The 12,064-nt window shown below is 35.3% G+C and overlaps 1 protein-coding gene across 3 annotated transcripts in view; it reads right to left on the bottom strand.

Moving 5' to 3' along the window:
* Positions 1-988: 988 nt before the first annotated feature.
* asic2 (acid-sensing (proton-gated) ion channel 2) overlaps positions 989-12,064 on the bottom strand; it is an 862,844-nt gene continuing 851,768 nt past the window's right edge. For 2 of the 3 annotated variants that reach the window (XM_030141224.1, XM_030141222.1), the window contains 3 exons: positions 7,183-7,262; positions 4,722-4,787; positions 989-1,196 (listed from right to left, as the gene is read on the bottom strand). In XM_030141224.1, coding sequence (XP_029997084.1) covers positions 1,095-1,196; positions 4,722-4,787; positions 7,183-7,262 — 248 coding nt within the window. In that variant the 3' untranslated portion in view covers positions 989-1,094. Of the gene's footprint in view, positions 1,197-4,721; positions 4,788-7,178; positions 7,263-12,064 lie in introns of all 3 variants that reach the window. The other variant, XM_030141223.1, reaches the window with a different exon arrangement.

A 12,064-nucleotide genomic window follows, 5' to 3' on the forward strand; every position in this document is an offset into this window, starting at 1 on the left:
AAAATGCTGCCACTGTTAATTCAGTGGTAATCGTCCAAAATAGCACCCTGACATTTTCCTAAGGAAGTAAAAACACTCTGGGTGCATTTATCTACTTACTAGAGCTTTTTCTGTTTGTCAGGAAAAAAAAAAAGATAAAAAATGATCCTTTACTTAACTTAGCCAGGTGCTGTATGAGGTGCAGCAGCTAAAAACCAGCCATTTCTTCACATAAATTAATATTAAGAGTTTGACATCCCTTCTTTAAAGACGTCTGCAGAGCATCTTAGCACCCTGGGAGTCACGCCGAAAACAGCCTTTTAGTGAATGATTAGGCGGAGAAAGTGACAGGAGAGAAAAATGTGCGAAAAGCTCAGTTAACAAAACAAAATGTTGAGGTGTTACAGCTCACACTTCACTTACCCCCCCTCCCGCTTCCCTCACAGTTAATTAAGAAATGATAAATCACCCATTAGAATAGATTTTCAGAGACAAATTAGTCACATCTGAACTATGATTTGAAACAACCATATGTTCAACTCTGTACATTCGACGTTGGAGTTCCCACCTTGTCCTGCAGATAGAGACAAATGGCACACATGTACAGTAAAAGCAACAGTGCAGTCCAGCGTATGCATCAGCAAAGAGAGAAAAGAGAGATCGACGCATGCAGTTTCAACAGTTCCATGGTTTTTACAGTTCATTTGGCAGTGAGCGACATATGAATGTGTTTGTTACATAAATACGCTGCACAGGGATGAACCCTCTCCTGGGGAGGTCGTCCATCCAGTCTTTGACTTTGTGTGTGCATGTGTGGAGGCACAGGTCTGCCCTCCCACTACAGTCCACAGTGGGGTGACGGAGAGGGCTGATAAGTCCAGCCGACAGCTCTTTAATCCCCATTAGTGGCTCAGACAGAGCGGTGTGACAGAGCGCAGCGCTGTCCTTACACCAACCCCTGCTCCTGTCCTTGTCTGCTCCTCCTCCTCCTCCTCCTCCTACTCCTCCCCCCCTCCCCTGTTCTGGTTCTAACAGAGGGTGTAGCGCCACCCGCTGGCAGCAGCTTCTGAATGTGTGTGTGGCTCTGTGGGGGTGGGGACGGTGGGGGGGTTGCCTCAGCAGGCGATCTCCTCCAGGGTGCCCAGCGTGGTCTGCAGTGGGACGGTCACAGTGTGGCTGATCGACTCCGAGTGGTTCGCCACCGGGTCACAGGAACTCTGGGAAAAAAAACAAACACAATTGAACATGTCTGAGTGTTGGAAGTGGAACAAAGAGGTTCACTCACATGTCGTGTGAAGGTGAAGGTGGAAGGTGGAGACGTAGGCAGAGAAATTTGTTTCTTCATTCATCAATTGAAAAGAATAGATTTGCAATCAAAAAAGAGATTTGAGAGCAAAAGACGGTAAGTGGCAATCAACAAAAAAGATCATTTTGCTTATAAATCAGTCCTTTTTGCTTGTGAGTTAAAAACTGTAGCTTGAGACTTCAAAAGTTTTGCTTGCGAATTTAACTGCATTTAATGGGCGGGGCTTATGCCGATGGATGACAGAAGAGTCTCTATTGGTGGGTTTGTCCTGACTCCAGCACCGGCTCCAGCTTCCGCCTTAAACCCACTTCTCTGTTGTGTTATGTCACTGGGAGGTCAGCTGATAGTCTGCTGCTCTTTGAAATTTAAATGTGTCCCATAAGTAATAGATTACACTAAATATCGTCGGCTACAGCCTGTGCATTCACAGCCTGAGCAGAGTACAGAATGAGTGAGTGAGTTATAGAGAGGAGCTGAGACACAGCAGGTGTAGGGTGGTTCGACAGGACACCTGGACCCCCAGCCAGGTCAAACCCACCAATAGAAACTCTTCTATCATCCATCAGCGTTGGCCACGCCCATTAAATGCAGGTAAATTCGCAAGCAAAACTTTTGAAGTTGCAAACAAAGAGGAGTGATTTTCAAGCAAAACTTTTGAAGTCTCAAGCAAAAGTTTTTAACTCACAAGCAATGAGGACTAATTTATGAGCAGAATGATCTTTTTTTTTTTTTTTGATTGCCACTTACTGTCTTTTGTTCTCAAATTTCTTTTTTGGTTGCGAATCTTTTCTTTTTGATGGATGAATAAAGAAACAAATTTCTCTCCATAGAGACATGATGGATTCGTTGGCATGGCATCTACACATAAATTCAGTCTCAGACCATATTACTGAACATATTACTGATTTACTAAAGGTTTGCACGTGTAAATACGTGCGTAAACTTGACTGTGCATGCAAAAACACGTTGAAGCTTATAAAGATTTTTCCATCTGTCTGACAAAAAACAAAAGGAGATCTTTATAATTTTAGTAGACAGTCTGAACCCAATCGGACAACGTTGAAGCTTATCTACAGGGTGGGTGAAAAGTAACTAAGCATTACAAACTGGTAATAAAATCCACATTCCTATTACAAATGTATTGAAATAAATGATATGTGTTCTTTTTTGAACCACGCCCCACATTAAAGGCATCATGAGCCTATATCAGAAAAAATTTGTGGTATGGGGGGAGGGGTATTTAATTCTAAAAGTAATATGATGGCGATATGCACCCCCCCTCCCCCCTTCATGTACGTCAGTCTGTGAGTGGGGGGTTATATAGCTCTGTAGATAAAGCTGTGAGAAAGTGAAAGTGAGCTCCCTTCATCTTACCATTGACTATCTGCAGCCCCCTGAAAACGAATTTGCGACTGGGGGGTGGGTGGGGATGATGTCCTGGATGATATGCAACCCCCCCACGCTCATGGACTTCAATCCGTGAGTGGGGGAAGAGTAAGTGCCGACTGATTTATAATGTTGTGATGTACAACAGTAACACTAACACACGACGATGTCACTCGCGACACCCCCCCATGCGCTCGCGCACCCCCGGTTGAGAACCACTGAACTAGGGGATGATCTGGGGCCAGTCACAAGCAGCAGTCATGCAGTACAGTCTAAGACAAAACTCCTCCCACCCTTACATTTCCATGTGTCTGGATCATTCCAGTCAGTGTTCCATTAGTGCTGGTGTATCCCAGAGCAGTTTTTCCAGCGTACTGTCTCCATGACAACAACCACTAGCGTACGCAAAACCCATTTAAATAGGGCGGTCTCCAAGACTTTGCAGCTGTTGTCATTTGCACAGGTAATCTTAGTTGATCCTCTGTGACACGCAAATCAATAGCATGCATATTTTTTAGCGTGAGCAAGCAAATTTGCATTTAGCAGCAGAGTTATAATTTTCTTTAAATCTTATATTGAGTTTATTTTTGTCATTTTGTTACTTTTTCTTTCCACATGATTGCACAAAGACAGACCCTAACCCTAACTCTAACCCTTAGTAAATCAGGCCCCAAATATTTTAACATTATTTATCAAATAATGGTGTAAGACTATGGAACAGACTGAGTGTGGAGCTGAAAAAATGTCCAAACATCAAACAGTTTAAAAACAAATACAAACAAATGATTTTTTTCACAAAATACAGGGAGGAAAGGGCTTGAGGGGGGAAATCTGGTTGTTTTTCATAGTGGGGCTTTGACACATATGTGCTCATAGTATCTAGTTTATATACAGATATATGAATATATTATTACTATATAGGACAATATAGAATATTATATGCATTTATATTATATATGTATGTGTTTTGGTTTTTTTTTTTGTTCTTTTTAGTTTTTATTAAGGTAAAGTTGTAAATGGGTATTATCATATTAGTGTATATAGGTAAAAGAATGTGTGATATTATTATACTATTATTATTATTATTATTATTATTAGTAGTAGTAGTAGTAGTAGTAGTATTATATTAATATTCATACAAAATAATAATTACTATGTAATGATCATAAGGAATAGAAATTGGGGGTAGGAGTATATTAGTTTTTACTTCTTCCTACTCCTTTTCGAGCATGTATAATTTCATTTCATTTGTTTTATTTATGTTATTATTATTATTATTATTATTATTATTATTATTAGTAGTAGTAGTAGTAGTAGTAGTGTTATTATTAGTTTATTTATTTATTTATTTACTTACTATTACTATTATGTATTTATTTTGTTGTTTGTTTGCTTGTCAGTCATTTATGTACCAGTACTTATATTTTGTTGGTTGATTTTTGTTTTGATTTCACTGTCTACATGCTCGAAACAAAGATTTCATTCATTTATTCAAAATACAAAAAAAAAGTGCAGAAAAGATGGGAAGAATCATCCATGAAACATGAAATATAAAGAGAAATCTCGTATTTATAGTACTTGTACTGTACATATATAAATATTTACTATATAATTGCAGTAGTATCGTGATAATTATTCCTCTAAACTAAACTGTCTTGACTGGCTGAGGTTTATCATAAGTGCATTCTTTTTCCAAATACCTTGTTTTGCTTGTAACGTTTGAACCTGGATATACACACTAAGACATGTTGTGATTAAAAATCCTCTCCTGGAGGCGATGGTGGCACATCAGCCATGGTTCCCACCCTGTCTAAGCCTACTTAAGATAGTCCAGAACTAAAGCGCTTCACTTGACTGCGTTGCTCATGGGGGTTGTGGTTTTTAAGTGCTCTAGTGTTGGGCTGTTGGGATTCCCTTTGTACGGGCCTGTGTGGAGTGATACGAAGTGGAAGTGGTTTGATTTGCATGAACAGTCAGTTAATCCACACGCTCCACTTCCACCAACACTCGACATCAGCCTGACAAGTGAAGGGTTAAAGACAGCTCTTACCACATCCTCTCCGTGACTCTCCTCCTCCTCTCTGCTCAGCAAATCCAATAGTCTGTCTTTTACCACCTGCAGATCAAGAAATCAAAGGCTGACACACTGGATTCAATGTGCTACAGAAGATTTCTTCAACTTTTTCCTGTAATTACTCTGGAGTACGTTTAAAAGAAAAATAGAAGCAGGGGGCAAATGTAGAAATAAACTATATACCTTCTCAATTATTTCAGCATGAAGTGGTTAAAACTTACTTCAGAAGTGCTTATGTCAGCTCCATGAGGGTTTCTTGTGCCCATTTCTCTGTTATTATACTTATCAAAATCAAAGGGAAAAACTTCTATTCTTGTGTGTTTTGAGAACCCCAGGGGATCTGAAGACTATTATGTGCTTGTCAGAACCTTCTACAGCTGAAAAGCAGCCCGGGAAGCTCTTGAGAAGTGTCGCCTAGTAAAGCAAAAGTAATGGAAAAGTACCACTGTACAGCCCAGTGCTTCATCTCAGTTACCTTAGAGCAGGGGTGTCAAACTCATTTTCTTTCAGGGGCCACATTCAGCTCAATTTGATCTCCAGTGGACCGGAACCAGTCAAATAATAGCATAATAGCCTATAAATAATGACAACTCCACATTTTTTATATGCAAAAAATAACATTAAATTATGAAAACATTTACATTTTACAAAGTATCCAAACAAAAAAGATGTGAATAATCTGATTAAACTGAAATTTCTGAAGAAAAATAAGAAGAAATGATAATAAGAAAAATCTGATCAATATTATGCCTCAACTTATGATTAACCCTCTGGTATCTGGGTGTGCTTTTTAGACACACTTTGCACTGCGTGTTAAAAAACTTCATATTACTTTTGACAATTTAAATAAGGTTAGAATTTAAAAGTTGTTCATTTTTGCATGATCTTTAAAATTCTGGTCACCAACTAAAATTTGCACATTGTAAACAAAAGAGAATTACAAGACTAGCATCTGTCTCCCAAGTGTGCCTAAAACGCACTATTTCTTCCATTATAACCACTGTTTTTGATCTGAAGTCCATTAAGGCATAAATCCTGCTTTTACTGATATCTGGGCTTCATTTGAGAGGTGAGGGTCTAAATTAATTTATTAACATTGTTCATGTTGCTGTTAATCATTGACATATGCCAGGCTGCAAAAATCAAATATGTGATCCAATTTTTATGTAGTATTTTTGAAAAAAACAAACAAAACATATTTTGTGTTTTTTGCATCAAAAAATGTAGTGACATCATGATGAAAAGAGATTATTTCAAAGGTTAAAAAAATCTAAAATGAATGATTATTTGATATATATGATTAGGGCTGACCTTGATTTACAAAAATAAAATCAAAGTAGAGCAGAAAAATAAATCAATATATAATATTTAATAGTTTGATTTATAGGTGTGCATTTTACGCACACTTGGTGACAGATGCTAGTATTTTTGAACATTTGACCTAGCGCCAAAAATAATAATGCAAATTAACCAGTGTTGGAGTTAATCATTTACATATGCCAGGATGCAAAAATCAAATAATACGTGATCCACTTTTTATGTAGTATATTGAAAAAAAATATATTTTTTGTGTTTTTTTGCATCTAAAAAAATGGTTTGTTTACAATATAAACACAGCATTTAAAGGGTTAAAAAATGAGACAATTCTTGAGTATTTGGTATTTTTATTTACGGCTCAAGTTGATGAAATAGAAAAAAGTGTAAAAGAATTAAAAACAAACTGTATGAACATTTTTTTTTTTTTTTACATTATTCCACAAGTGTGCCAAAAAGGCATACTTGGTGCTTAGTAAGGGCCTTGGTGGACAGGATACCGGAGGGTTAATACATGTGCATTACAGATCAGATTTACCAAGACACAAAACAGGCAGAAAATTATTAAAATTGCACTTATTTTTCTTTAGACATTTCAGGTAGTTCATATTTGTTCAGGTTATTGATGTTTTATTATTAAAGGATATCAGAATTTAATGTTCTTTGCAGCAAATCAAAGAGAAAAAATTGGTGTTGCCATTATTTAAAGGCATGATGTCATATCATTTTTTTCACATGAAACCAAGAAGAAAATTTGGAGTCATTATTTCAAGGTTATTATGCTATTATTTTCCAGTTTGATGCCCTTGACTGTCAGTATCTTCAGCACTTTGTAAATTCATCCTGGGGGCCAGATTGGAACTTTTGGCGGACCGGTTTTGGCCCCCGGGCCGCATGTTTGACACCTGTGCCTTAGAGTTAAATCTACTTGTTTGTCAGTGTTTTGTGACATTGTGCTCAGCGTAGTCAATGTCTAAACTCTTCACCACACAACAAAAAAACAAGCTTATCAAAGTTCGGCGCTCTCACAAAACCTGCGAAGGCCTGTGGGGGAAGTGCTGTGTGGGTGTAATTAGATTTTCAGCAGTAAAGCAAAGTGTGAACGCAGCCACTCCAGACTGACCTCATAAGCATAGTCAAACAGCTCCAGGATGGTGAGGATGCTGGCTCCGATAAACAGACCCATCTGACCGCCAATATCACCTGCAGCACGCCGCCGACACCAACAAAGAAGAAAAAAAAACACAGGAAAATGTGCAAATGAAGCATCACATATGGACAAGCAACATTTGAGAAGCATTCGAACCTGTCATTTCCCCCAAATCAGTGCATCAGTTGATGAATCTGAAATCTGTTTTCCACTTGGTTTGGTTTTTGGCGCAGATAATCAAATGAACCAGAGTGGATTTATTACACCTATGTCTGCTAAAACAGAAAACCTTTCCACAACATATATATTAAAGCAGTGGTTCACAGCCTCTTTTGGCTCATAACCCCATTTTAACATCACAAATTTCTGGTGACCCCAGACCAAGGTTATTATCGTTAACGAAAACTAACAAAATGATGAAAACTAGAATTGTAAAAACATTTTCTTCAACTAAAATAAATAAAAACTATAATTTAAAAAAAAAAAACAAACAATAACTAACTGAAACTGTATTGTGTGCTTACAAAACTAACTAAAACAAATAAAAAATTATGGATAAAATTCCCTCAGTTTTCGTCTTTGTCTATGTCGGATTGATACGAAATCAATTTATTTCCCTTGAATAGTTTTATCTGTTGGCACCGTACAACGCTTGACGGTCCGTCACTTGTGGTTTCCAGTCGTGTTCTGGTCCTCACTCTACCTGGAAACATGCAGACTAAAGTTGGGAGAAAGCAGCAGAGTCCTGTACGGGATTTATGTGAATACGACGGAGAAGAAGGGAAAAGATACGACAAAACTAAAACTAAACTAAAACTAAGCATGTAGAAAAAAATGAAAACTAATAAAAACTATCAAACCTGCTGTAAAAACTAATTAAAACTAACTGAATTAGAGAAAAAAAAAGTCCAAACTAAATAAAACTGAACTACAATGAAAAATCCAGAACTATTAGAACCTTGCCTCAGACATTCAAAACGGAGACATTTTTCTCTTGGAGATGTCTTAGCGGGACCAGGCGGGTAGCATGGTAACACATGTGGCCACATGATCAGCTCAATCAAGATATGCCCTCTCAGATGTTATATCCTGCATTTTATATGAACTTGATTTTTATTAGGAAAAATGTGTGGTGTTTTAATTACAATGAAATATATTTTGACTCATTAAAAATATTTGTTATTAGTAATTTATTTACATTTTCTTTATCAATTACTAGAAATTTCAGGTGACCCCATATGAATTCCAGGTGCCAGTATCAACATTTCCTGAAAATTTCATGAAAATCTCTCCATAACTTTTTGAGTTATCTTGCTAACAGACAAACAAACATGCACGCACGCAAACACACAAAGCAAAGTGATCACAATACCTCCTGGCAGAGGTAACTAGAAAAGCACTCAGACAGCGCAGACCTTCGCCAAGGCAGATCAGCCCCCCCCACCCCAAACACCACCAAAACTGAATCATTTGTTCCTTGTGCCAGTATCAACATTTCCTGAAAATTTCCGTTACACTTGGTGGAGGTAAAAATATTGGGAAAAATGGGATGTTTATATTAATTTTAAAAAATCCTTTAACCTCTATAATTTTTTTATTATTGTGGTCTGTTTTTTTTTTTGTTTTGTTTATTTGTTTGTTCTATATACTGTAAAAAAATTGTGTATATAAGAATAAAGTATTAGAAAAAATGGGGAAAAATGTGATGTTTATATTAATCAAAGAAATCCTTGAACTTGTATAATCTGCCTTTTTACTTTTTTGCTTAATTTGTCCTGAACCTGTCTGTATTTTATTTGTCTAAAGGTTGAACATAGATGCTCTAATTATTGTGGTCTATTTTTTGTTTTTGTTTATTTGTTTGTTTCATATACTGTAAAATTTGTGTTTATAAAAATAAAGTATTAAAAAAATTGGGAAAAATATGATGTTTATATTAATCAAAGAAATCCTTGAGCCTGTATAATTTTGCTTTTCTTTTTACTTTTTTGCTTAATTTGTCCAGAACCTGTCTGTATTTTATTTGTCTAAAGGTTGAACCTAGATGCTCTAATTATTGAGGTCTGTATTTTTTTTTGTTTGTTTGATATACTGTAAAATCTGTGTTTATAAAATAAAGTATTTAAAAATTGGGAAAAATTGGATATTAATGTTAATCAAAGAAATCCTTGAACCTTTATAATTTTGTGGGTTTTTTTTTAAAAACTTTTTTGCTTAATTTGTCCTGAACCTGTCTGTATGTTATTTGTCCAAAGGTTGAACCTAGATGCTCTAGTTATTGTGGTCTATTTTTTGTTTTTGTTTATTTGTTTGTTTCATATACTGTAAAATTTGTGTTTATAAAAATAAAGTATTAAAAAAATTGGGAAAAATGTGATGTTTATATTAATCTAAGAAATCACTGAACCTTTATAATTCTGTGGTTTTTTTTTTTTTTGGTTTTTTTTTTAACTTTTTTACTTATTTTGTCCTGAACCTGTCTGTATGTTATTGTCTAAAGGTTGAACCTACATGCTCTAATTATTGTGGTCTGTTTTTTTTTTGTTGTTTTTTTTTTTGTTTGTTCTATATACTGTAAAATTTGTGTTTATAAAAATAAAGTATTAAAAAAATTGGGAAAAATGTGATGTTTATATTAATCAAAGAAATCACTGAACCTTTATAATTCTGTGGTTTTTTTTTTTTTTTTTTTAACTTTTTTACTTATTTTGTCCTGAACCTGTCTGTATGTTATTGTCTAAAGGTTGAACCTACATGCTCTAATTATTGTGGTCTGTTTTTTTTTTTTTTTTTTTTTTTGTTTGTTCTATATACTGTAAAATTTGTGTTTATAAGAATAAAGTATTTAAAAAATTGGGAAAAATGGGATGTTTATATTAATCAAAGAAATCCTTAAGCCTGTATAATCTCACTTTTCTTTTTACTTTTTTGCTTAATTTGTCCTGAACCTGTCTGTATTTTATTTGTCTAAAGATTGAACCTAGATGCTCTAATTATTGTAGTCTGTTTTTTTGTTGTTGTTTATTTGTTTGTTCTATATACTGTAAAATTTGTGTATATAAAAACAAAATATTAAAATAAAAAAGAATGGATTTATTACAAATATTCCTCTGTCTCTCATCTTTGTGTCATATTCTTCATCCTGGACTCGTGTTATTTTTGCAGTGCTTTGTACAGACGTCGGATCACAACCCCTTTACACGCTGACTCTGCCAAATCCGAGACCTGACCCTGCGATCCGAGGCTATATCTGTGATTTATTTCATCCATTACTGACTGTTAGCTCTCCGGGCTAGTTCGATACCACGGCCACACTCTGCCTCTTTCAATCTTCCCACTGGGCGTAAACACAGGACACATGTGTGGGCAGAAAATAGGTGCAGCTGGAGTGGAAAAGGATATTTTTATGTCAAAATGGAACAAATCTGAATCCTGTCCTGAATTCTTCGGTGAGTTTACATTCATACTGACTACTCTGATTACACTGGTCAACAACAAATTTATTGTTTCAGTTTTTTGAGCTGATTTAGGATAATTTTGGTGTGCTGAATCCAAAAATCACATGAATTTTGCTCAATCAGGTCAACTTTCTGAACTATGCTACATATTGGCTTTTTAACATTTTTGCTTACATTTATGGGCATTTTCACATCATATGACACAAAATTCTTTCATATTTCTTGCAATAAACGAGTTCTGAAGATTTTACTTTTGCCAATTTATGATTAATGTTTTTTTTTAATATTACAGGTGAATGAAATGGCTTCGACAAGAAGATCTTGCAAAAATAAGCCTGCTACAGTTTGTAACACTTAATAAATACATCCTGTTAGAAAATGATTTTTTTTCTCTTAAAACCTATTTTGGGTGAGAACTATTTCAAAAATCAACTGATAAAGTCACAAAAATGTCATCAATTTTGTGAGAAGATCAAATTTTTCAAAATCAAATTAGCAAAAAAAAACCCTGACCTGATTGAGAAAAACAGATGTCATTTTTGGAAATCGTCCTAATTCAGTTGAAAAAAACATAGACAACTTGCAAAAACATTTTTTTTGTAACCCAGTGTTATTATCCGAATTTTGGAGCTATCAGATTATTCAAGTGATCATGTAAATGGTATAGTCGGATTAACACAACACCTGGATTCCTCCCCAGTACTCCGATGTCTTCATGCACGTTTACCTGTTAATCTGCACCAAGGTTATAGTAGTTTTGGATTTTTCATTCTAGTTTAGTTTTATTTAGTTTGGACTTTTTTTTTCTTCTCTAAATCAGTTAGTTTTAATTTGTTTTTAGAGCCGGTTTGCTAGTTTTTATTAGTTTTCATTTTTTTCTAAATGCTTAGTTTTAGTTTAGTTTTAGAATTAATTTTAGTTTTGTCGTATCTTTTCTCTTCTTCTCCGTCATATTCACATAAATCCCGTACAGGACTCTACTCCTTTCTCCAAACTTTAGTCTCCATGTTTCCAGGTAGAGTGGGGACTCTAAACCACAAGTGACGACAAGTGACGAACCGTGAACTGTCGTATGGTGCTGCTAGCTAAAATTGCTAGAGCAAAATAAATCAATTTTGTATCAATCCGACATCGACAAAGACGAAAACGAAGGGAATTTTATCCGTAACTTTTATAAGTTTTAGTCAGTTTTGTAAGCACACAATACAGTTTCAGTTAGTTATCTTTTTTACCTCCGCCAAGGAGGTTATGTTTTTGCCAGGGTTTGTTTGTCTTTGTTTGTTTGTTTGTTTGTTTGTTTGTCTGTTAGTGTGCAACATAACTCAAAAAGTTATGGACAGATTTGGATGAAATTTTCAGGGTTTGTTGGAAATGGGATAAGGAAGAAATGATTAAAT

The sequence above is a fragment of the Sphaeramia orbicularis genome, chromosome 8 (genome assembly GCF_902148855.1).
Source record: "Sphaeramia orbicularis chromosome 8, fSphaOr1.1, whole genome shotgun sequence".
NCBI lineage: Eukaryota > Metazoa > Chordata > Actinopteri > Kurtiformes > Apogonidae > Sphaeramia > Sphaeramia orbicularis.